Source organism: Syngnathus floridae, chromosome 20 (genome assembly GCF_059516105.1).
Source record: "Syngnathus floridae isolate MCC-2025c chromosome 20, RoL_Sflo_1.0, whole genome shotgun sequence".
Lineage (NCBI taxonomy): Eukaryota > Metazoa > Chordata > Actinopteri > Syngnathiformes > Syngnathidae > Syngnathus > Syngnathus floridae.
This window is the reverse complement of record NC_142432.1, coordinates 7,731,853-7,757,299: the sequence shown is the minus strand read 5'-3', so window position 1 is coordinate 7,757,299 and position 25,447 is coordinate 7,731,853. Positions and strand designations below refer to the sequence as shown.

Sequence of the window (25,447 nt, the reverse complement as noted above, 5' to 3'; positions counted from 1 at the left end):
AAACAAGAACAGCGTTCAACTCGGAGAAACACTATCCTCTAGTGGCCTTTTCTATTACTGCAAGTCTCTCAACTGCTGTGACGCACATTTGCCCCTGCCAGAGGCCATTGAAACTCGGAGAAATATTATCCTCTAGTGGCCTCTGCTGTTACTGCAAGTCTCTCCCAATGGCTGTGATGCATATTTGCTACCGCTAGAGAACGCCATTGATTTGAACTAAAATTATCGTCTTGCCTGCATGCAATATAGGCCTACATTATGCACAAAATATTAGAAAATATGAAAATATTACAAAATAAAATTAAGTATTAGACGAAACACAAAAGTGGCTAGAAAAACCAAAAAAAGCATTGTCGTCACCGGCATTCTTACATACCATTAAAGTGAGAAAAGAAATAAACCAAGAAATAAACTACTATTATATAATACAAGTGATGCTGTCAGGAATACTAGATTGCAGTTGAAGATCAGTTTTTAGTATTTTTATTGCATTTCTGAGACTCCTATCTGGTTGGTGAATGCGCGTGCGCAGTGGAGGAATCCCACCGCATATCACGTGACCCGGCTCGTCGGCCAAGCAGCCTGGTTTAAAACCAGGAGAGGTGCGAAATCCTCCCCCCTTCTTCCTCCATCACCTCCTCCTCCTCTTCTTCGCGTTTGGCACTTCATGCACATCAGGTGTCAAAAACCTTTCAGTCTGAGTTGGACCGAGTGGACTCCAGTCACTGGACCAACTTCATCCTTCGAACTTTAACGTACTTTTTTTATTAGCCACAAGATGATAGTGGACTTCGGGTGGGCATTTCGACTTTTTTTGCTGCACAGTGTGATAATTTTCAGCGGTGTGCTATGCGCGCACTCACTCTACAAGAACCGCTACGCTGGGTGAGTAGAGGAAGACCCCCACCCCCCTCCCACCCCCGTTTTCCATTCATGTGTGGCCATGAGGGATGCAATTGCAATCAGATGTGTCGCAGGGGTAGATTTTCTCATAGCGCGAACAAAGAGAGGCTCTATATGTGGTTTTTATTGATTTAAGACCTGCATGCAAGAATGTGTAGCGCTTTGAAACATTTCAACCTGGACGTTTTTTGTTTTTTTTTTTTGAGTGAGGAACTCATCTGTAACTTCAAGAAAGTCTTTGAAGTAAATGTTTCAAAATTCCAAACTGTAGTGCAAGTGGAAAATACCAAAAAGAGGATGGGGGCAAAACAGCCGCCCGCCCGCGGAGTTCATCCTTTCTGCTAGCTGAAGTGAGTTTTGACGAAGCACTCTGACATCTGAATGGAGCTTTTGATGAAGAGCGGGAGGTGGGAGCCACCTCGTCTCATTTCCTCCTCCATCCACAACATATATAAGCAATGTACTGTATATTGATGTATTTTGGAGGGATGTCAAATAAGAGTAGTCTCCTTGACAAATTACTCTAAGCGCACTTTTTACATTTTACCTGGAAAATAATCAACGTACTGTTTCATTGGTATATATGGTGCTCCAGGGTGTGCCTAATATAATGGCTGAAGTCCTTTTGTCACTCTCACTGACGCCTTCACTTCCTGTGCGACATTGTAAAACCTTTTAGTGAGTGCATACACACACAGCAAACGACCAAACCATTAAATATGTGAGCCATGACGCTCGCAATGCAAGCCCGAAGGCACTTTGACATCAATTTCAATTGACAGGAGAATAAAACACTTGTTATTTTTGCAGCGATCAAGTCTTCAGGATAAGCCCCAGTAATGACGACGAGGTTTGCACCCTCAAGAACGTTCTGGAGAGCATGAAGGTTGGTTCTTAAAAATAGTTGGATTGTGTATGTTGGCATGAACTAGCACTGTATTACAATTTTGTTTTATGCGTTAAAGGTGGATTTGTGGCAGCCCAACAGCGTTTCTCTGATTAGCCAGAATGCTACAGTGGATGTGCACATTAAACGCAGAGACATACGACGACTACATGCCGCCTTAAAGCAGGAACATATCAACTATAGGTCTAGCGTCTTGTCATATTAAATTTCATTGTATTGGATTATTGGGGAAAAAAGTAGACGACAGGCCACATCTTGCAGCAGACATTTTCTAATACAGCTTCACGATATTCTTTATAACGTGACATCAATCTTCTCCTCCCGCAGCGTTTTTATCTCTAATCTGCAGCAGGAAATTGAAAGGCAGACAAGGCGTCGCTCGTCCCGCAAACGAAGGTCGGACAGTCAATACGACTACGAGATCTACCACTCCTTGGAGGAGGTAACCTTCCTCCGATGTTATTGTGTATAGTTTTAGACTTTTAGGCAGGTCTATCACGGGTAGAAAGCCAGAAGAACTAATTTCTGAAAAGACACAGGAAGTCAGCCATTTTGGTCATGTTTATTCCCACCGTCAAGATCCAGAGTTGGATGTTTGAGATGAATACAACTCACCCTGACCTGCTCAACATGTTCTCCATTGGGAAGTCGTACGAAGGGCGACCCCTTTACGTCCTTCAGGTAAGAAGCGTGAAGAAAATTCAAAATAAGTACTGAACTGACAAGGTTTATCCGCTGCCAGCTTGGAAAGAGAAGTCGGCCGCAGAAAAAAGCCGTTTGGATCGACTGTGGGGTTCACGCCAGAGAGTGGATAGGACCCGCTTTCTGTCAGTGGTTCGTCAAAGAGGTACAAATCTATATGTGAAAATATACAATATATTGTATGTGCCCCCACTAGTCTAAACATGTCACTATGATTAATATTGTGTTTGTGGAATATGAGTTTGGCAGCAAAATTCAACTATTTGGGGGTTTTTTTTCATCTCAGAGGGGGGCCATTTTGTCACTTGCTGTTGCTTGAAAATGACATCATAGTTGGCCTGATCTCAGTTGCCCAATCACGACTCACCATTTTTTTTTTTGTCATTACTCATCTTTGGCCAAATAAATGGGAATTTTTTGGACAATTCAACCCCCACATGAATTTTGCTACGAGTACAATTTTTTTTAAAAAACTCAACATTTTTTATAATCATGTAGTATGCTTGATTGGCCACAAGAGTTCAGGGTCTCATTGTCGTAAAGTCTTCAGCATTTTGAAGACCTTGACATTAGTTTTTCACTCTTAATTTTCACTTTGCAGGGACTTTAAAGGGCGCACTTGATTTATTCTGTTATATAAAATTACAGGCGCTGAATTCATACCGGTATGACTCAGCAATGAGACGATTGCTCAACCAGCTTAATTTCTACATCATGCCCGTCTTCAATGTGGATGGGTATCACTTCAGCTGGACTAAGGTATTTGGACCAACACAAACAGATGACAATAAACATCTACAGGACCAGAAAAGCTATAGCTTTAAAATGTCTGTGCAGGATCGCTTCTGGAGGAAGACGCGGTCCAAAAATCGCAAGTTCCATTGTCGAGGCGTGGATGCAAACAGGAACTGGAAAGTCAAGTGGTGTGGTGAGTGTGATCACAAAAAGCGTAAAGCATTCTAAAAATATTTACAAAATACTAAAATTAAAAAAGCAGGTCAGTATGTTTGTATCTCAATTTCTGTCAGGTATAATAAATGATAAATTAAATATAGAAAAAAGTACCTTAAAATGATTTTAAATGAGGATAAATATATTTATGAAGTTATCATGCTCCTGTATTTTTTTAGATTAAATTAATAATTATGGATTATAACTGAGTTGATTCAATTTATTTCATTAATTCATTTTCTGTATGCAATCTGGAAATCATTTGAAGTAAACAACGTATGTAATTATTTCAATACATTTATTTGGGTTTTTTTTTAACAAAAGTGTATTTGTTTATAATGTACAAAAGAGCATTGAATATATGTATTTTATGACAATGTAAATAATGGAACCTCAAAAAATCAAACATAACATTTCTCCTCAATATAGTTTTTTTGCCCCACTGGTACAAGTGTAAAAATAGTTTAACCGCCATTTAGGAATTGCGCAATCAATCTTGTCACTTGGCTTCGGCCATATCTTCCATGATGATGAGCACACTCCTTGGACAGCGTTACACAAATCAAAGCAAGCAACAAGAGCAAAACAGACGGTTTGGATGCTCGATGAACTGAAGACATTATATAGTGGCACCATATTTTTTATAAAGATGTCAGAGAGAGGCGAGATCGAGGTCGCCTTCAACAGTCTCAGCGTGCAGATGCTCTGGAGTCTCCGGGTGAACTTTAACAAGCTGCGATGTCAACTTCTCCATGTCGGCAAACAAGGTAGCTAGCAGGTGGTCCTTCTCCTGTAGGGCCCGGAAGCTGTGCCTGCGCATGTGCTCCCACTCGGCTTTAAACTGCTGCCACTCGCTGTTGATGGCCTCCACCATGGTCTTGGCGTTCTCCTCTGCGCTCCTTTTGAGCTCCTCGCATTCTTGCATCCAATACTTGCGCACGTTGGTCGTTTCCTGACGAGAGGTGGCCAGAGCATCCCGAAGCTCGCCGGCTTCGATTTGCTTCTTCTGCAGCTTCTCAGACAAGCCCCGCGGCGTCTGAACCTCGTTCAGAGCTTCTCGGAGCATCTGCCTCTCCTCTCGGTGGTGTTGGCGCTCCAGTTCCATCTCTCGCGTGAGAGCGGCTATAGCCGCGGAGAGTTCCTCGTCCACCAGCGTCTTGGCCTCCCGCTGGACCTTCAGCTCCTCCTTCAGACGCTCGACAGACTTTTGCAGCTGGGAAGCCTCCGTTTCCAATTTGACGATCTGTGCGGACAAGGCGGCGTGGTCCACTCTGACCTGGCAGTTGTCTTTGGTCAGCTTGGCGATCACGTCATCCTTCTCCCTGATGCTTCGGTTCATGTGCCACTGCTGACGTTCCAATTCTGCCTTGTAGTAGACGGCGGTGTCGTTGCTGTGTTTCTGGAGGCTTTGCAGCTTGCCGTTGAATTCAGCCGCCATCTCCTCGGCGTGCCACTGGGCGCTCTCCCACTGAGCGTGCAGCTGGGCCGCCGCCTCCTGCTCACGGACACTCCACCACTGCTGCCACTCAGCGTTGACTGCCGCCACGATATTCTCTGAGTCGTCCTCACGGGCCCTCTTGAGCAGGTCGTGCTCCTCCATCCAGTACTGCCGCACCTGGACCGTTTCACGCTGGGCCGCCGCCAAAATGTCCTGAAGGACTCCCATCTCATGCTCCCTTTCCCGCAGCTTCTGCTCAATGGCTGGGGCGCTCTGGTCGCTCCTGGCCTCGTCCAGAGCCTTCTGGAGCCTCTGCCGCTCCCTGTGGTGGCTCTGGCGCTCACTCTCCATCTGCACTCTCAGGGCGGTGTTTTGAGCGACCAGATCACGGTTGGAACTCTCGCTGTAGAAGAGCGCCCGCTTGAGGCCACTCTGTTTGGTGTAACCTCCTTCCGCCACTATTGCCTGATGCCGTTGGTGGTGCATCTAAAACGACAGTTAAGACCTCTGAGTGTACCCAAAGTACAGATACAACTTGATACATTCCCAAAAGGTGAACTCACCCTCCGTGGATAGTCTGCTATTGGCGTGCTCGTATACTCCCTGCTGCCCACGCTTGGGCTCTCACTCCCCAAGTCCTCCATGCTGTTGTTTGCTAATTAGCCATCACCACTGAAACTTTTTCTAGGTCACCTAATGCAGTGCGATTGGCGGAAAAAAAATGTTGATAGTGAAGAAAAGGGAGAGTTGATGGCGGCAAAGCCGTCCAGTCACAAAGGGCGATGTAAAGAAAATGTCATTTTGTGGGCTTTGTGATCAAGGTGCTGACACTGGTATGACACGCGTAAATTTCATGACCTCATCATCTGAAGTACATGAAGTACTAATTATAACTATACACCCACCAATAACAAACATTGTGAAATCTCTATGACAGTGTCAATCTCACCTGAGCATTATGCAAACATCAGCATACTTAGCTGTGTTAGCTTAGCTGGCTAACTGCTATCATAACATTAGCATTTGGTTAATCATCATGATTTGGTGCAGACAAAGGTGGGCTTCTTGATCATTTTAAGAGCCATGCCTACAAATGGAGCAAAAGATATATCCCAATTGTAAAAATAAAACGGATTCACTCTGTTTTGCAGAAGAGGGGGCGTCGTCTCACCCTTGCGACGACACCTACTGCGGACCCTACCCCGAATCCGAGCCCGAAGTACGGGCTGTCGTCAAGTTCTTGCGCAAGCACAAGAAGCGCGTCAAGGCCTACATTTCCGTACATGCATATGCCCAAATGCTCCTCTACCCGTATTCGTACAAGTACGCTGCCATCCCCAACTTTAACTGCGTGGTAAGACCGTCGAGTGAAGAATAATAAACTTGGGTCAAATCCTGTCATCCACGGGTTATGTGGTTGTTCAAATGATTGCAGGAGTCTGCAGCTCACAATGCAGTGACAGCACTGTACTCGGCCTACGGAGTCAAGTACAGATATGGACCTGCTTCCACGACCCTATGTGAGTATACATTGTTATGACAAATATTCTATACTGGTGTCTCAGATGCTCTATGGGCTTCTCAGTGCGGCCGTAATTCATTGTTATGACAAATATTCTATACTGGTGTCTCAGATGCTCTATGGGCTTCTCAGTGCGGCCGTAATTCCTCACAGTTCTTCTCTGTCATAAAGATGTTAGCTCGGGCAGCTCTATGGACTGGGCCTACAGGAACGGGATCCCATACGCGTTTGCCTTTGAGCTGCGGGATACGGGCTACTTTGGCTTCCTGCTGCCAGAGACCCTCATCAACCCCACGTGCACCGAAACCACTCGGGCGGTGAAGGCCATTGCATCGGGCCTGCTCAAAAAGTGCCACACGGACGCGGAAGCCTTCCCGTACATATAAATGCACTCGCCATGTGTTTTTTACACCATGATAATATACAACATAAGAACCATAAGCTGCCATTGAAGCACTTGTCTTTCATCATCTAGCAGCACTTTTTGGTAAAGATTCAACATTCAAGTGGCCTGCTTAGAACTTGCTGTGGATGTGGATGTTACGATTGCCTTCATTACTGCAACATTGTCTGGGTATCTCATTTGCTATAGCCAAGGCATCATTAGTAAGGGTAGTCGTACCTTGTCATTTATTACTCAGGTATGGATCACATATGTTGAACTTGATATTTTAACTGTGTGTATATGTGTGATTATGTACTGGAATAAATTAGTTTTAACAGACTGATTACGTGATAAATAAAACAGAACACAAATTGTAGATATACAGGGAGGGTATGCTTTTTAATGTTGTCATACTGTATTGAAAAAAATAAAGGAGGCAAAAAAAGAAAATATTGTACTGCTTAAATAATACAGTTGAACAATAGCAATAAATATAATAATTACTGCACATAAAATATGTAAATCTATATATTGTGTTTATATAATATCATTTTCCTTATATTTAATTTTTTTCCACATTTATTTTTATGTGGACAAAGTAGTTGAGCAGTTGTACATTTAATTACCATTAGCATCACAACCTTCTTGCCGCCTCACTGTGACGTCATTTCCTCTCCAACATGGCGCAAGAGGCAGGTCGCTGATGGCCATCGGACGGGATTGAAGCCCACCTTTTGTTTGTGTGTGTCTCTTTCTTTTCTCTTTTGTTTTGTCTTGGCTGCTGCTGGAGGATCAACGTTGCAGTGAGGGGAAGCCATCGTGTTGTGGGCAAGAGCCTCCCCCCACACTACCACCATCACCTCTCCTCTCCTGAGACACACATACCGCGCCCCGATTCCGTTGCGTCATGTTTGAGGGCAAAAAGACGAAAAACATGTTCCTCACCAGAGCTTTGGAGAAGATTTTAGCTGACAAGGAGGTGAAGAAAGCCCACCACTCCCAGCTACGCAAAGCCTGCGAAGTGGCACTCGGTAAGTTGGCTTGTTTTTGCTTCTACCCACCCCACACCCCCTCCTCGACTTCTCGCGTTCGTGCTCATTGATTTAAATACGACACGCAGCCCCTTTGGACTCATTAACAGGCTATTCTGCGACATGTTGTGATTATTTGGCCCGAAAAAACAAACACGCAAAAACGCCATTTTGTCTTGTTAGGTGACTTGCACGTAAGAAGCCCAAGAAACTCGTGTGTTTATCCTACATTCAACGCGGAAATTGTGCAACGGGGGGCTCTTCGTTTGCGGTGTTTTGGCGTGCCTGCAGACCACTAATGACACACTGTTGGCGACGTTGGTTGTTATCACTTATCCCGCTCACAAACGGCAATTATGAGCCGTTTAATCACATGCTGTCAAGGCCACAAAGCAGCGGTGTGTCGGCGTCTCTTCCTGGTACGCTCGGTACGCAGTCGCCCTCCCTCACTCTTGACAGCGACACGTTGAATTTTCTTAATTTTGTGCACGTTTTCAAGGGGTTAAACGACAGGTTTGTGGCGCAACATTATCACAAATTGTCATCGAAGCCGGGGATAAGGTGACAGCTGTCAGAGCAACGTTTAAGCTAGCTCAAAGCCTCTCTCGGAAGTAGACGGAACAACCTCCGGTTAGACTTGCAATTAAAATCTTAGCACAATTTGTTAAATTTTTATAAAAACCCTTAGCCACCCAAATTAACCAACTAAAACATTTTTTGTAGATTTCAAATGTAACCTTACTTATCCTGTAATTTGAATTAGGGACCAAACCATTTTAACACGAGTTCAAAGCTCTTATTTTGAAGTAGATTTTATGTCGCGTCCGGTTTGCACGTTTCCATTCACGCCACTTGTTAACAGGTGTATCCCCATTTCTAGTCTCTATTAATCACAATTTCCCCAGCTAAAATTGGAGCCATTTGTGTTTGAATCACACCGAAGATGTCTGCACAGTGTTATTCTGCACGGGCATTATTTATGACGCTCGGGACAAACGAGGCTTTTGTCTTGTCAAGGGGTGTAATCCAATGCCCAGAGTGGACACAATGGCAGCATCTTGTGGAGCAGCCAACCACCTGTGTGAGGAGATCGGGTGACCTTGAGGGCCTAAACACACAAGCCTTGCTCTGTGTTGTTATTAAGCCACCGATTTGTTGGCAATAAAGAAATGGTAGATGCAGAAAAATTCAAATAAAGCCTCATGCATTCTGGCAAATGTGTGCAGTGGTGCCACCACTTAACTGCGCAGAATGCGAAGAGTGAGAAGCAGCGCAGTCATAGTATGTATATACATATAAAAGGGTGACTGCCTGACCCAGAATACTGAGTGACTTACATAATCTAATGCTCTCAGGGCTCAGACACATCTCTACGCTGTCACTTAACATCTCTCGATGTGGATTTTCCATTTTACCGTTGTTTGTATTGGGACTGTACCTAATGCAGCACTCGGGAGTAATTGGAATAAGTCCACTCCCATTGTTTTTTTTGGGGGGGGGAGGGGGGGTTGATTATGGTTCACTCATATTTGTTTCTCCGGTATCTATAAGGTGAGTCACAGGGAGTGAGGCGAAAGGTTTGGGCAAGACAAAGCATCATCGTCATCCCCACTCCCGCTCTGACCTTTTACTTGAAATGCCAAAATGTCACCCGGTAGGCCTTCACTTCAGGAACACTACGTTCTCGACAGTGCACTTGTCCCTAATATTTTGACCTACTTTGTACCGCCGCTCCGAGCATGACGGTGGTGCCGATGGTACTATTGTCCCTCGGGAACATGCGCTCCTGCCTCATGGTTAGAAGCTCTTGCAGCCGGGTGTGCACCCACGATAAGCACCGGGCCATAAATAAAAAAGTGTTTGCCAAGCCATGGCGACCTCAAGACTCATTCAGCCTCAAAAGTGATCATTCATGTCACTTGAATGTTTTTTGACAAAGTGTACACACTTGAGCTCCTTGTAATCCCAAAGTTGGCCCCTCTCTCCTGATATTGAGCTTGCGCTCGTGCTCATGTCAGTGTGTGTCAGGGCCCTCGCTCTCAACGCATAAATAATCCTTTCTTCTATCCTGAAGATGATGCAGAATATATTTATTATTGCGTGTTTTTAAACTTGATCCCTCCATTCATTTTACATGATCTTGTGGACCTCCTTCAGTCCGGAGACGAACTATGAATTAAGCATTCCCACGTGTAGATGAGGAGGCGCTTTTATCACTATTTACACTGCTTGTTTGGATCAGCTGCCTTGATTGATTTTGATCAATATCGTTGTTGGCTGCCGAGTGGAATACATCACGTTTAAAGAGGCAATTAGAAAGAAGCTACCTCGCACGTATGCCCAGACTCCAGAGGAGGCAAAATAGCGCGCCTGCTAGCTTGCGTGCTAAGAATTGACTCCAGGTGACCACACATGAAATGCAACACGGCGGTGTGACAAAACCCAAAGTCGTTGCCAAGTCAAGCCGCCCTAACTTAATGCTATTGAGCCTGGGAGACAGTTTTAGATGTTAAAAAAAAAATTAAAATGCTGTATGTTTAAAGGCGAGTCGTGCTACAGGTTCCACAGTGTCGGTTGCTGTTTGGGAAGTACCTACATTCCTTCATGCTTGAAGGCCTTCAAAAAATGCCCGGGTGGCTGAATGATTAGCCAGCCGTGTCGCTTGCGACCTTCTCGTCCGCTTAAAAGCTCCTCACACTTGTCGGACAGCCTTGTCCAATAATCAACACATCCGTCATATTGGCCTCATCGGCAGCCGCTTCAGGATTGGAGCAGTGTAACCATGGCAACAGTGTCCGGTGAAGATGAAACGGATCAATAGATATACTCTAAGTTGTGGACGCCCTTGGGAACAAGCAAAAACAAACGTCGCAACGGTGGAAGATGATTCTTGCGTAAACACGATTCACTTTCTGAGCCACTCGTCTTCAATTTGCCGTCTTTTGAAAGCACTCCGTTCGTTCTGTCGCTCTGGCCCGCTTTCGTCAAAGCTCCTCACCGCCTTCATGTTTGATGCAAAGAGTGGCTGGCGACTCTAATGACTTCACATGACAAAGCCCAGGGGCCCATGCAAGTGGGAGGGAGGGGGGGGGCTTCTGGGATTTGACAATAAAACCCAGAGGAACTGTTGTTTCAAAAACTTGTTTCTCTTTTCTTTTTCAGAGGAAATCAAAGAGGAGTCAGGAAAATTAAGGTGAGTGTCTGCAAACAGAACACGGCGGCTGACTTAACAAATGTATACAAAGGCGCTCCGCAGAGTTCAACTCAAGGCTACTAGAACACTGCGTGTGTGTGTGTTTTCGAAGTGAGCTTTGTTGTTTCTCACATCTCAGCCTTTGTTCTCCCCACTGCGTTCGCGTGTGTTGCCGAGTTACGCCGTCCTCGGAATGAGCGTACATGGACCGCACTCCACCTTCACTCGAGCTGTGTTTTTGCAAGATTAACATCCAAAAAAGAAATCGCTGATCCTCAGCAAGCCCCGACCTTGTTTTTATATCTGCCAGATGCTTTTTTTGCGGCGAGCCTGCAGCTCTGTTTAAACGGCCGCTTTATTGGCAGTGTTGCGCAAGATTACGAGTTCAGAGTGGCAGGCCTGCTGGGATATGAAATTAACATTTGAGGCAGCTTTAATTGAATACCAACAATGGAGGCAGTGACTCATGACGTGTGTAAATTTAAATTGATTCCAGCCACAATTTCTTTTCATTTTTGGTTGCCCTTCCAGCCTCCTCCTTGGCGTCTCGCGGTGGGTCCTTGTGGTACTTAACAGGCTGAGCTCATCCCGCTTCGCTGCCAAGACATAAACAATACGAGCCCTCCCTTCACTGTGTCTGCGCTCATCAGGGCGTGGCGGCAGCTCTGAGGGGTGCGCGCATTTGTGGCCTTCAAAAAAAAAAAAAGAAAAAAAAAAAAAAGAATCACCAGAAGTCGAAAAAAAACAACAAAAAAAACCATCTTGCTCGGACACTCGACTTAAGGGTTGAGCGGCTTATCCGTGGCTTGGAGATGCTTTCTCAGCATGAGAGCTGATTACCCAGCCCGCCCTCCTTTGATAGATTAAGTGAAGCACTCAGCTGGAGCCCAAGTTCAGCACTTTAGCTTTTAGCATGCTAATGGGCGTCCGTCGAGGAATAGACAGAGAAAGAATGTCAAGTCACAACTTTTGCATGGTTGGAATTACACAAAATTAAAAAGTCACAAAATGGATATCGGTCTAGAAAAAAAAACTTATCGTTAAAGCCGTTTGTTTATCCCCTTATCATTCTAGCCCGCCCAGCGGAGATGGAAAATCGGGTTCGGCCACTTTGCCGCCAGTCAAATCCAAGACCAACTTCATCGAAGCCGACAAGTACTTCTTGCCGTTCGAGCTGGCATGCCAGTCCAAATGTCCCCGCATCGTCATCACCTCGCTCGACTGTTTACAGGTTAGTGCTTTGACACGTCTTTCAGCGTTCCGCTCTGGTCTCAGGCCGTCATTGTTTTTATTTATTGTGCTTATAGAAGCTGATTGCGTACGGCCACCTGACTGGCAGTGCGCCGGACAGCACAGCCCCGGGCAAGAAGCTCATTGACCGCATCATCGAGACCATCTGCGCCTGCTTTCAGGGCCCGCAGACGGACGAGGGAGTGCAGCTGCAAATCATCAAGGTGGGGACACCCCCCCCCAAGAAAATTGTCCTCTCTTGCCCTGCTGCTGATGACGGCGCTCCCCGTTGCAGGCGCTGCTGACGGCGGTGACGTCACAGCACATCGAGATCCACGAGGGCACCGTGCTGCAGGCTGTGCGCACCTGCTACAACATCTACCTGGCCAGCAAGAACCTCATCAACCAGACCACCGCCAAGGCCACACTGACGCAAATGCTCAACGTTATCTTCGCCCGCATGGAGAACCAAGCAGTACGTCCCCACGCCCGCCCGCCCATCCGCCGACAGCGCACACACAAACACACAACTTCCCGGTTTCATCCTCTGTCGGACATGGTGCCTTGCTCTAATGTCATCTTTTTCTTTTTGAATGACACTTTTCCCCTCCTCCTCCTCCTCCTCCTCCTCACCTACCTCCCCCCCTTACCTCCCTGTGGGACACATAGCTTACAAATCACAAGCTATCTTGGTCTCTGGCCTCCAGAAAGCGTGACCGCCAGGTAAAGAAAAGCGTGCAGGACTGCCGTGAACTATTCTCTCTCTTTTTTTTTTGGTTTTTTTCTTTTTCTCCACTTGCTTGACCCACAAAGTCTCCAAATTCTGTGCGCCTCTCTTGTGTTTCCTCCTCCCTCCTCCAACTTCCTCCTTATCCATCCATCCATCCATCCATCCATCCATCCATCCATCCATCCATCCATCCATCCATCCATCCATCCATTCATCCATCCATCAAGTTTGCCGTATTCTTGCCGCACGTCGACTCACTCCATCGCTTGTGCCACTTTGAACTTCACATAGTTACACTTAGGGAGTGTTAAAAATACTAAAAATAATCATGAATAAATGCTAAAAAAAAGTATTCACACAGAAACGGAGCATTAACAGACACTCGGGCCTGGGTGGCATTTAAATAATGAGCTTCGTTTGTTTGCGCCGCCTCGGAGGTGTCTGGCCCGGACGCTCAATGCTAATAGCGTCAGTCAAGATGTTAGCTTCATTTGGCAGTTTTGCAGACATGATGAATGTATTAAGGCCATCACTCATCATTGTTTTGTGTGCTTGTGACTCACGTCTCTTTCACTCGTTGTGCCTTTTTTCTTTTTCCATCCTGAATTTTGAATCGCTTAGTGCACTTGAACGCATCATGGGCTGTTAGTTGAGCTTGGCTGAAGGAATGTCTACTGCTTGCTTCTCTCAGTTTGTTTGTTTGTTTCTTTGTTTGTGTTTGCCACCAAGTAGCACCATCTGTTTCGGCGCGCACAAGCTAGCAGCACACTGCTCGTTGGCAAAGCGACGTCACCGACTGGCATGTAGTCGTTCATATTCGCATACGTATGAAGGATTTTAGAAAGGCTGCGTTGAGAAGAAATCAAAATATTGCAATATGAAGATTTTTTTTAACGAACACACCACATTGCCAGTTTAATTTAGGATGTCTGGCTGTGACGTGGAAAAAGCGTTCAGGAGCCTTAAGGGAACGCAAACATTCTTCCAAGTTTTTAATTGAACAATGTATTAATCTGTCTTTTTTTTCTCTGTTTGCATGTGTGTGCTTGAATTTGTTTTAACGCACGTATGTGACCCCCCACCTCGCGTCCCGTCAATTAGTTGCAGGAGGCAAAACAGCTGGAACGAGAGCGGCTCCGGCAGCACGCCGAACCAGACTCGCCTCAAATCCACACACCGCCCAAGGCTCCCACCAGGGAGGCCAACGGTCCCATCACCACCCCGAGCATTACCGCCCCATCCACCCCGACGTCGCCTTCCACGCCGGCGCCACAGGCCAACGATGAGGGCGGAGGCGGGAGCAGCAGCCGCTCTTCGCCCGGAGAGTGCCGGCCCGTCTACGAGAGCCCCGATCCGGAAAACGGCTCCGACTTCTGCATGGCGGAGAACGAACAGACAGAGGCCGACCAAGCCACGGCGGCACAGAGTAAGATGGCGGCTCTCGACGATTCATTGAATAAAAAAAAGCCGCCCGTGTCTCTCACCAGGCCAGGCCCATTTTGTTGTGTAATAATGATTGACGTGACATTGTGTATGTGTTTTTGTTTTTTTCTTTCAGATGCAGCGGGCGAGGAGGATGATGAGGAGGAGAATCTAGTAGGGCCCAATTATGAGGAGAAAGCCCAGGAGATCGTGCAGAGCATCCTGCAGGAGGTGGTCAACACTGTGGCAGGAGGTGAGACTCGCATTCAGATGACACTCCGCGGTCGGAATCAAAATGGTGGCCCAAGGCCACTGCTGTCCAAAAAGTGGCCCTCATTAAATGACCCTCGCTCTCTTTGGCAGGTAACTGCCTGGACCCAACCCACCTCTGCACGGATGCCAAGGAGCCGCCAGGCGAGGGCGAGCACACAGAGGTGGATGCGGGACCACCCGAGGCAGTCCCACAGGCTGCCCAGAACTCGCTGGAGGACGAGAGCACGCTGGCGAGTGATGGCGAGCACGTTCACGCCAATGGCATCCCTGGCACGCCCATCTCGGCTAGCTTTGCGCCGTCGCTGCCTGATGATAGGCTGTCCCTCTCATCCACTGACACTCAGGTGCAACGAGCTGATCATACCTTGTTGCCCTACTTAGTTGTCACAGTAAAAAAAAGCCTTGAAATAAAATACACAAAAAATAAAAAGGAAAAAAAATCCTGTGTTAGGAATCGGGAGCGACGCCGGGACAGCCGCCGGGTGCCAAGTTCTCTCACATCCTCCAGAAAGATGCCTTCCTGGTTTTTCGCTCGCTCTGCAAGCTGTCCATGAAACCTCTGTCGGACGGCCCGCCCGACCCAAAGTAAGTCAGCCTTGTCCACTAGATTTGAATCACGTCTTTCAAAATGGCTTAACGAGTTCTGTCCATTCAGGTCTCACGAGCTGCGCTCCAAGGTGCTGTCGCTGCAGCTGCTGCTGTCCATCCTGCAGAACGCCGGGCCCATCTTCAAGACCAACGAGATGTTCATCAATGCCATCAAGCAGTACCTGTGCGTGGCGCTCTCTAAGAACGGCGTGTCGTCCGTGCCCGAGGTCTTCGAGCTGTCACTGTCCATCTTCCTCACGCTGCTCTCGCACTTTAAGACGCACCTCAAGATGCAAATCGAGGTGAAGAGCGGCGCCAGCGAAGCCGTACAGAGACGGCGTGACCCACTGATGATTACTTGCCTTGTTCTTCAGGTTTTCTTCAAGGAGATTTTCCTCTACATCCTGGAGACTTCCACGAGCTCTTACGACCACAAGTGGATGGTCATCCAGACCCTCACCAGAATATGTGCAGGTCTGACTTCGATGTAGACATGATGACGCGCAAGGGCGACCGTGAGTTGTGACCCGCTTGTCTTTGTCCTTCAGACGCTCAGAGCGTGGTGGACATCTACGTCAACTACGACTGCGACTTGAACGCCGCCAACATCTTCGAGAGGCTTGTCAACGACCTCTCAAAAATAGCGCAGGGACGCGGCGGCCATGAGCTGGGCACCACGCCCCCGCAGGTGATCACCACTCCGTACAAGTATTCATCCAGAATTGGGGCTCGATTATGACCATGACACATTCACGTCGTCCGCAGGAGCTGACCTTGCGAAAAAAAGGCCTTGAATGCCTGGTGTCCATTTTGAAATGTATGGTGGAGTGGAGCAAGGACCAGTACGTCAACCCCAACTCCCAAACGAGCCTTGGTAAGCGCTGAGATGTTATTTGCCAAAGGTGGAGCCCAAACAAAAGAACGTGTGTTCCATAAGCTCAGAAAGCATGCCTCTGGCTAAGCTGTCAAGGCTAACCAGCTAATTCATTAACGTGTGGAGCAGCAAAATATGCGAAAGCTGTCAAGGAGCCATTTTCTTTTTTTTACCTTGTAACTGTGTTTTATTTTCTCCCCTTTTGGACATGACTTTAAAGCCAAAACAGGTAACAGTAGCATTAGCACAAGTGCTTTTTAGACTATTAAAAGGATGGCTTTAGTGGCGTGTCTGTCTGTGCTTTTTGTAATCAGATAACATTCGGACGGCGGGCAAAATGACAGCTCACGTTACCGTGACGACACCATGCTGAATGTTTTAAAGGGTTTCCGATACGCCAACGCAAGTGCTGGGTTGCAGCTTTTCTACGTGACCTTGTGTCTGCTATAATGATAGTTACAATTGATTTAATGTAATAGCAAAATATACCGTAATTTCCGGACTATAAGCCGCACCGGACTATAAGCCGCACCAGCTAAAATTCAGGGATATTTTAGTTTTTTTCTTGCATAAGCCGCACCGGACTATAAGCCGCACGTGCACATGAGTTTTTTACAAAGAAAGACAGTACACAGAAAGCCGTAAAAATCCATAAATATGCCGCGCCGCCATTTAAGCCTCAGGGTTCAAAGTAACCTTCTGAATAAAATGCATTAAAAGTTCACATTCATTACAACTTGTTTTTGGTGAGCAAAATGTCAGAAGAATTGAATTTAAATGCTGATTGATTGGGTTTTAATACAATGCAGATGGTCCAAACAGCGCCACTGCTTTGTGTAATCTCTGAGTCACATGGCAGAGTAAGAGAAAGGGTTTAGAGCCTTTTGACGCAGGTCACCTAGCGTGCATTCTTACTAAAGCTCATAATAGTCACAAGCAACACAGCCAGAATAAACAGCAGCCATAGTAGTGTTTCAAAATAGTATTTTTGTTGTTGTTTTTTTCTTCAAGATACCGCACAACAGTGGTCCACAGCCTTTTTACGAGTGTATAAAAGTGATCAAGTCATCACAAAAAATCACGAGAAAAATCTTATATAAGCCGCACCTGACTATAAGCCGCAGGGTTCAAAATTTTGGAAAAAAGTCGCGGCTTATAGTCCGGAAATTACGGTATATATTTTTAAATGAGTCGTCGTATCTTGATACTGTTGTGGTTATGCCTTGTTTAGTTTCCCCGTTTTAGTTAATGTCCCTCAACGTCAGCCGTATTTTCGCCTCGTTTGTTGTGACCACCCGTTTGGCCTTGCCCCCCTTCTCCCCCAGGCCAAGAGAAGCCGTCGGAGCAGGAGAGCAGCGAGACTCGGGCCCCCGAGACCATCAACCGCTACGGCAGCATCAACTCGCTGGACTCCACCGCCTCGTCGGGCATCGGCAGCTACAGCACACAGATGTCCGGCACGGATAACCCCGAGCAGTTTGAGGTCCTCAAGCAGCAGAAGGAGATCATCGAGCAGGGCATTGACCTGTATGTTGCAGTCTTCATTGTATTATTTATACCGCTTTAATAATGCTGCTGGTCGATATTATATACAATAACCACTGCCCTGTAGGTTCAACAAGAAACCAAAGAGGGGCATCCAGTACCTTCAAGAGCAAGGCATGCTGGGTACAACCCCAGAGGACCTGGCTCAGTTCCTGCATCAAGAGGAGCGCCTTGATTCAGTGAGGCCCGATTATTATTTTTTTAGATGTTAGTCTTACGTTGACATTCCAATCATGCGACTCCGCTGTGTTTGCTGTGCTGCCCGCACTGCCGCAGACTCAAGTTGGCGAGTTTCTCGGCGATAACGAGCGTTTCAACAAGGAGGTGATGTATGCCTATGTCGATCAAATGGACTTCCAAGGCAAAGACTTTGTGTCGGCACTGAGGATGTTCCTGGAGGGCTTCCGGCTGCCCGGCGAGGCTCAGAAGATCGACCGGCTCATGGAGAAGTTCGCCGCCAGATACCTTGAATGCAATCAGGGGTGAGCTGGGCAAATGTCAGCCAGCGCTCGATGACGCCATCGAGTTCATTGTTGGGAAATTGCTTTGCCTGCAGGCAAACCCTCTTTGCCAGCGCAGACACCGCCTACGTACTCGCCTACTCCATCATTATGCTGACGACAGACCTTCACAGTCCACAAGTACGTACGCCACCTCCAGATGATTAAGGACAGCAATCGCAATTTTTTTTCTTCTTCTTCTTCTTCCTGTCAAGGTGAAGAACAAAATGACCAAGGAGCAGTACATCAAGATGAACCGCGGCATCAACGACAGCAAGGATCTGCCCGAGGAGTACCTGTCAGCCATCTATGACGAGATCGCTGGCAAGAAGATAGCCATGAAGGAGACCAAGGAGCTTACCATCAAGTCCAGCAAGCAGAGTAAGTGTTGTCAGCTAGTAGCTTAAAGCAAAAAAAAAAAAAAAAAAAAATTCTAATTTATATTTCCTCCTCCAGGCGTGGCCAGTGAGAAGCAGCGGCGTCTGCTGTACAACGTGGAGATGGAGCAGATGGCCAAGACGGCAAAAGCTCTGATGGAGGCCGTCAGCCATGTGCAGGCACCCTTCACTAGCGCCACCCACCTGGAGCACGTGCGGCCCATGTTCAAGGTAGGACAGGTCGTCGTTAGACGCCCGTCGAGATCCACGCTCACTTCCTGCTGCTGTCGTCCTCAGCTGGCGTGGACGCCCTTTCTGGCCGCCTTCAGCGTGGGCCTCCAGGACTGTGACGACACCGACGTGGCCTCGCTGTGTCTGGAAGGGATCCGCTGTGCCATCAGAATAGCGTGCATCTTCTCAATACAGGTTACAAATCAGAATTGTGTACTGTATGTGACACAAAAGTAAACTAGTTTATTTTATGATTTTTTATTCCCCCTAGTTGGAGAGGGATGCCTACGTACAAGCACTGGCCAGGTTCACGCTGCTTACCGCCAGCTCGGGCATTTCCGAAATGAAGCAGAAGAACATCGATACCATCAAGACGCTCATCACGGTGGCACACACTGACGGAAACTACCTGGGCAACTCCTGGCACGAGGTTGCCCCCCTTTAGAAGTTTTTTTTTATGATTAAATCTCAACAACTATACTTGCTTGAGGACACTGAGTTAATCAACTTTTTTTTTTAGATCATGAAGTGCATCAGTCAGCTGGAGCTGGCGCAGCTCATTGGCACAGGCGTGAAGGCGCGCTACATTTCGGGGACTGTGCGCGGCAAGGAGGGCATCATGGCCAGCACCAGGGAGCAGAGCAACGACGAGTACCTGGGCCTGGGTAAGTCGGCATTTGGTCCAAAGTCTCATATAAGTGTTGCTAACCGTTCCCTCCGCTGTGCAGTTGGCGGCACGGTGGATCGCAAGCAGATTGCCAGCATCCAGGAATCCATCGGCGAGACCAGCTCTCAGTCTGTGGTGGTGGCTGTGGACAGGTGGGTGGAAAAAAATCACATTGATAACTATCATAGATATATATGGGACTTACATTATAACCTTTTTTTTTATTTCTTCAGGATATTTACAGGATCAACCAGACTTGATGGCAATGCAATAGGTGAGTCGAGGACTGGCCATTAGCAGCATAAAATATTGTGTTGACTGATGCAAAAGCAATTTCAAATCACTATGAGATCCGTATGCAATGGCGCCCATCTTTGTTTGTGTCTGATGTCCATAACTATCCTCAGTGGATTTTGTGCGCTGGCTGTGCGCCGTGTCCATGGATGAGCTGGCCTCGCCCACGCACCCGCGCATGTTCAGCCTGCAGAAGATCGTGGAGATCTCCTACTACAACATGGGACGTATCCGACTACAGTGGTCCAGGATCTGGGAGGTCATCGGGGACCACTTCAACAAGGTGGGCTGCAATTTAGCAGCATTAGAACAAATGGAGTGCTTTTTTTTTATCCTCGTATCTATTTTGCAGTGCGTCGTTTTCTGGCTTTGATTAAATGCAGCTCTGGTTTTTCAGGTGGGCTGCAACTCCAATGAAGACGTGGCCATTTTTGCCGTGGACTCACTCCGGCAGCTGTCCATGAAGTTCTTGGAGAAAGGCGAGCTGGCCAACTTCCGCTTCCAGAAGGATTTTCTGAGGCCCTTCGAGCACATCATGAAGAAGAACAGGTGCGTTGACAACGACGATGATGATGATGGTGGTTCTTGGATCTCTCTTATCTCTCTTGTGTCTACAGATCTCCTACCATCAGGGACATGGTGGTGCGCTGCATCGCCCAGATGGTCAACTCCCAGGCGGCCAACATCCGCTCGGGCTGGAAGAACATCTTCTCCGTCTTCCACCTGGCGGCGTCCGACCAGGACGAGAGCATCGTGGAGCTGGCCTTTCAGACCACGGGACACATCGTCAGTGAGTGCCACGAACGGCGCACCCCGCCGGACCTTACGATTCGTCGCTGACTTTGTCTTTCCGTCATCGCCAGCGAATGTATTCGAGAAGCACTTTGCGGCCACCATCGATTCCTTCCAGGATGCCGTCAAGTGCCTGTCGGAGTTCGCGTGCAACGCTGCCTTTCCCGACACCAGCATGGAAGCCATCCGCCTCATCCGACACTGCGCCAAATACGTCTCGGGGAGGCCACAGGTGGGTCACCCACTGTTGCCGTGGCGACCGCCTTGCCAGCCAAATCCACTACTTGTGTCTGCGGGTCCAAATGTGGCTAACTTGCGTGGCAGGCCTTCAAAGACTACACCAGCGATGACATGAATGTAGCGCCGGAGGACCGCGTATGGGTGCGAGGCTGGTTCCCCATCCTCTTCGAGCTGTCCTGCATCATCAACAGGTGCAAGCTGGATGTACGGACCAGGTACATGGGCCCCACCAGTTTCCAGGCCACTAACTTGAAGCATTGAGTTCATCAATGGAGCCTTTTTGTTTGTCCTTGTTCAGGGGGTTGACGGTAATGTTTGAAGTGATGAAGACGTACGGGCACACTTTCGAGAAGCACTGGTGGCAAGACCTGTTCCGAATCGTCTTCAGAATCTTCGACAACATGAAGCTGCCCGAGCAGCAGACTGAAGTACGTCTGTCACGCCATCACAAGGACAGATATGAAAGTGATCAGCAAAAAAGCCAATGTCGGCTGATTCGATTGCTTGGCCGGATAATTAAGAAGTCTTGTTGCCCCCCCACCCACGCAGAAAGCAGAGTGGATGACCACCACCTGCAACCACGCACTTTACGCCATCTGTGACGTATTCACGCAGTACTTTGAGTCCCTCAGCGACGTGTTGCTGGATGACATTTTAGCTCAGCTCTACTGGTGTGTGCAGCAAGGTGAGTGTTCAGAAGGCAGCGATTTTGCTTTAAAGGGATTTTTTTTTTTTTTATGGCAACTACCAAATCCTCCATTTTGTGCGCAGACAACGAGCAGCTAGCCCGCTCGGGCACTAACTGCCTGGAGAACGTGGTCATCCTGAACGGCGAGAAATTCTCCGCCGAGACATGGGACAAGACGTGCAACTGCATGCTGGACATCTTCAAAACCACCATCCCGCATGCGTAAGCCATATTTAACCACCCTCCCCCTTCCATTCTAAATGTGTGATGAATGCTGTGTTTGCCTCAGACTACTAATGTGGAGACCAGCAGAAGGCGAGCACTTCGACAAGCAGCTGGTGAGACTAGCCGATTTCCACATAGATCAGTTCGCATTTGATCTTCATCACGCCATCTCCCCTCAGGATTCCATTTCTCTGAAGTCCTTGGATGACCAGCGCTCTGTCGGCAGCATGGAGAGCCGTCGCCAGAGCCAGCAGAGCGGCGTCACCTCCGCCCCCGGCGAGGACGTCGCCAGGGGCAGAAACTCCACCAGTGAGTGGAGGGCATTACATAAACCCAAGGTCCAAGTGGCCAATTCTCATTTTATGCTCATTCTTGTGGGAAAGGAGACCCACTGCCTCACAACGAACGTCACGTTCCGCTCGAAAGGCGATTTTGTGACCATGAACTTTGGTGCTCCGCAGGGGTGCAGGAGCAGCGCTTGTTCGCCGCCTTGCTCATCAAGTGCGTGGTGCAGCTGGAGCTTATCCAGACTATCGACAACATCGTCTTCTTCCCCGCCACCAGCAAGAAGGAAGATGCTGAAAACTTTGCCGCAGCGCAGGTGCCGACATAAATATTAATTTCTTTGATTCTGCCAAATATTGTCAAGCTGTACTAAAAAAAACAAAAAACGCCACTCTTGTATCGTCTTTCCCAAAGCGCGATGCGGCCTGCGTGTCAAACGTGGCGGCAGAGGCACCAGACCAGGGAATGTTCCGCTACCTGACGTCACAGCAGCTCTTCAAGCTGCTGGACTGCCTGATGGAGTCGCACCGCTTCGCCAAGTCCTTCAACTCCAACAACGAGCAGAGGACACTGCTGTGGAAAGCGGGTAACTCTCGCTGCGCCACCGCTAAGTTCGGCGTGAGTGCGTGTTCGTGACCAACCTCTCGCATGTGCGTTGTAGGGTTTAAAGGCAAGTCCAAGCCCAACCTGTTAAAGCAGGAGACGGGCAGCCTGGCGTGCGGCCTGCGCATCCTCTTCCGCATGTACACGGACGAAACGCGGCGGGACGCCTGGGAGGAAGTCCAGAGACGACTGTTAGAGTAAGGACGCAGACGCAGCCCATCGCAATCATGTATCACTTTTTTTCACCAACATTTTTCTTTTGTGTGTGGTCAGCGTGTGTGGCGAGGCAGTGGCCTACTTCTTGGCGTTGACCTCGGAGAGCCACAGGGAGGCCTGGACCAACCTCCTTCTCCTCTTCCTCACCAAGGTTCTGAAGATCAACGACCAAAGGGTGGGTTCACACAAATACGACTCAAACACGCTAACACGCACTGTATTTACTTAACTGCAATTGGTTAAAAGATAAAAAGAAAACGCCAATGCTATCTGTACATTAGCCCGCCTATGGCACTTCCCATTATGCATTTAGCTAAGCAGACTTTAAGACGTCGCTCCCATTTAGTTCAAGGCTCATGCATCACGGTACTACCCGCTGCTATGCGAGATCATGCAGTTGGACCTCATCCCGGAGCTGCGCGCCGTCCTGAGGAAATTTTACCTGCGGATCGGCTCAGTATTCAGCATCGCACCTGAACCGCAACCCCGGCCGGCGCTACTGGAGAACTGCGCCGACCCGAAGGCGGCGGAGGAAGCTCTATAACACCACCTGCCTGCAGCCTCCAGCCCTCCATCTACCTTGGCTATCAGCACGAAAAAAAAAAAACAGTCTGGTTTGTAGCGATTTCCTCTTCTGCCACCATATCTCCAAGCTGCTCAGACAGAATCTATTTTAAAAATTTTAAAAATGTGCTTCTTACTGTATATTCAATGTAACTGAATGATTGCAAAGACATACTCAAAAACCATGATGAAATGTGACCTCTCTCTCTCCGCACCCCTATGTGGTCAACATTCATATCCAAATGTATAGATGTAAGAATCTGATGACACTAGATTGATTTTTTTTTTTTTATATTTTATTATTATTCGTCACTGCACTCGAGCTCCATTCGGAATGCACTGGAGATTTGACATTTTACCCTTCCGCTCCAGATTTGACTGTAACATCTCACCAGTAAGTGAAGGCTGCATTAAATTATTCCATTTTCAATGTTGATATTGTTTTGTTTTTAACTGGAAGACGAGATGCCAGCTGCTTAAAAAAACGAAAGACTAATTGCTATTAGTCTGTTTTCATTTTTGACTTTAGTTTTCATGTGTGTATAAAAAATCAAAAATAATATATTTAATTTTTTCTTGGGTTTTGGGAGGTAGTGATGTGTATAGAGAGAGAGAGAGGATAAATGAGTGATATTAGCTGTGCTTTATGTGCGAATGGGATGCATTCCTGCTCATGGATGTAGAAAACAAATGTAAATGATGCAGCAATGTAAAGTTTTCTATGTTGCAAAAAAGATATGTACAAATTTGTGTACATCCTCTGGCATTCTAATCAGGTTCTAGGTTAATAAAGTTTTTTTGAACTTGGGTCATTTGAATCGTCACTTATTTCCACTCAGCTATATTATGTTAAGAATGAAAATTAGAAGAACACGCAGATTGCTTTTTGTTTATGAAAAAGGAGCTAATACAGTAATCCCTTGAGTAACGCGGCTAATCCATCCATCCATCCATTTTCTGAACCGCTTAGTCCCCACGGGGGTCGCGGGCGTGCTGGAGCCTATCCCAGCCGTCATCGGGCAGTAGGCGGGGGACACCCTGAACCGGTTGCCAGCCAATCGCAGGACACACAGAGACAGACAACCATTCGCACCCACACTCACACCTAGGGACAATTTGGAGTCTTCAATCGGCCTACCAAGCATGTTTTTGGAATGTGGGAGGAAACCGGAGTGCCCGGAGAAAACCCACGCGGCTAATTGATTCCAAAAACCACCCACGATAAGTGAAATCTGCGAAGTAGTGTAACCCGCTCATCTGTACAGTTTTTTGTGTGTCAATAAATGTATATGAAACCATTTCAAAGTCCCAATAATCGTCGTCACACACACATCTGGGTGTGGTGGAATTTGTCCTCTGCATTTAACCCATCCCCGTGTGATTTTGATCCATCCCCTGGGGGAGAGGGGAGCAGTGAGCAGCAGCGGTGGCGCTCGGGAATCATTTGGTGATCTAACCCTCCAATTCCAACCCTAAATGCTGCGTGCCAAGCAGGGAGGCAATGAGTCACATTTTTATAGCCTTTGGTATGACCCGGCCGGGGTTTGAACCCACAACCTTCCAGTCTCAGGGCAGACACTCTACCACTAGGTCACTGATCTGGTTTAAGTGCATATTGTATTAGAACATTAAATAATTGTTTCAAACATGTAAATACATTAATAGTATAAATAACATACAGAATTTTTTCTATAAATATTGAAAATATTATACATGTGTTGTTGGATTCTGTCCACAATTTAGGGAGCGCGTTATCTGCGCCTCACGGCAAAAGCCTTTGCCAATCACCTGTTATCCAATTTACTCACTGCGTGCTCGTTTGATTTCTTCAGATTTAGGAAAATGCAAAGACACTGAAGCAGAAATTAGACTTACACAGGTTGGTTGAGTTCAATCACAATTCTTGTTCAGAAAGCTCTGTTTTCAGGAAAGTGCAATACAGCGCTGGGCCCTTCAAGAGCGGAAAGTCTCCATTCAGAAAAGGCAAAGTCCAAGGTTGTTAGATCAGTTTTATATTCAGTAGCACATTGTGGGCTGGGATTGATGGGCGATGAGTCTTCGGGGTGGGGCA

General features: G+C 47.4%; 3 protein-coding genes across 9 annotated transcripts; 2 read left to right on the top strand and 1 right to left on the bottom strand.

Annotated features, from left to right (window-relative positions):
* Positions 1 to 625: 625 nt before the first annotated feature.
* On the top strand, positions 626 to 7,240 carry cpa6 (carboxypeptidase A6). 3 transcript variants are annotated; one of them, XM_088363424.1, is made up of 12 exons: positions 626 to 678; positions 772 to 885; positions 1,714 to 1,789; positions 1,869 to 1,993; positions 2,138 to 2,252; positions 2,390 to 2,491; positions 2,553 to 2,657; positions 3,161 to 3,271; positions 3,350 to 3,440; positions 6,053 to 6,255; positions 6,337 to 6,421; positions 6,595 to 7,240. In XM_088363424.1, the coding sequence occupies exons 1-12, from the start codon at positions 668 to 670 to the stop codon at positions 6,807 to 6,809; spliced, it is 1,353 nt and encodes a 450-aa protein (XP_088219550.1). In that variant the 5' UTR covers positions 626 to 667; the 3' UTR covers positions 6,810 to 7,240. The 3 variants fall into 3 exon arrangements, with proteins under 3 accessions (XP_088219550.1, XP_088219552.1, XP_088219551.1); XM_088363426.1 differs by lacking the exons at positions 626 to 678; positions 772 to 885 and adding an exon at positions 977 to 1,253; XM_088363425.1 differs by lacking the exons at positions 626 to 678; positions 772 to 885 and adding an exon at positions 1,499 to 1,581.
* LOC148381172 (uncharacterized) lies at positions 3,745 to 5,641 on the bottom strand. The gene is made up of 2 exons (XM_088363423.1): positions 5,465 to 5,641; positions 3,745 to 5,387 (listed from the first exon to the last, which is right to left on the bottom strand). Exons 1-2 carry the CDS (start codon positions 5,543 to 5,545, stop codon positions 4,116 to 4,118), a joined length of 1,353 nt encoding a protein of 450 aa, XP_088219549.1. The 5' UTR covers positions 5,546 to 5,641; the 3' UTR covers positions 3,745 to 4,115.
* Positions 7,241 to 7,455: 215 nt separating the features above from the next.
* On the top strand, positions 7,456 to 24,184 carry arfgef1 (ARF guanine nucleotide exchange factor 1). Of its 5 annotated transcripts, XM_088363420.1 has the most exons (40): positions 7,457 to 7,839; positions 11,002 to 11,032; positions 12,107 to 12,263; positions 12,340 to 12,486; positions 12,558 to 12,737; positions 12,932 to 12,985; positions 14,094 to 14,418; positions 14,551 to 14,667; positions 14,778 to 15,031; positions 15,139 to 15,272; positions 15,343 to 15,577; positions 15,650 to 15,749; positions 15,824 to 15,963; positions 16,041 to 16,149; positions 17,475 to 17,676; positions 17,762 to 17,873; positions 17,971 to 18,176; positions 18,251 to 18,335; positions 18,410 to 18,575; positions 18,651 to 18,802; positions 18,869 to 18,997; positions 19,074 to 19,232; positions 19,323 to 19,467; positions 19,531 to 19,621; positions 19,703 to 19,743; positions 19,877 to 20,046; positions 20,161 to 20,312; positions 20,381 to 20,553; positions 20,627 to 20,787; positions 20,880 to 21,010; positions 21,094 to 21,223; positions 21,345 to 21,480; positions 21,567 to 21,705; positions 21,773 to 21,821; positions 21,888 to 22,017; positions 22,170 to 22,309; positions 22,408 to 22,579; positions 22,655 to 22,793; positions 22,870 to 22,987; positions 23,159 to 24,184. In XM_088363420.1, exons 1-40 carry the CDS (start codon positions 7,716 to 7,718, stop codon positions 23,354 to 23,356), a joined length of 5,733 nt encoding a protein of 1,910 aa, XP_088219546.1. In that variant the 5' UTR covers positions 7,457 to 7,715; the 3' UTR covers positions 23,357 to 24,184. The 5 variants fall into 5 exon arrangements, 4 of the variants coding, with proteins under 4 accessions (XP_088219546.1, XP_088219545.1, XP_088219544.1 ...); XM_088363419.1 differs by having other exon boundaries at positions 19,323 to 19,621; XM_088363418.1 differs by having other exon boundaries at positions 14,094 to 14,667.
* Positions 24,185 to 25,447: the final 1,263 nt, after the last annotated feature.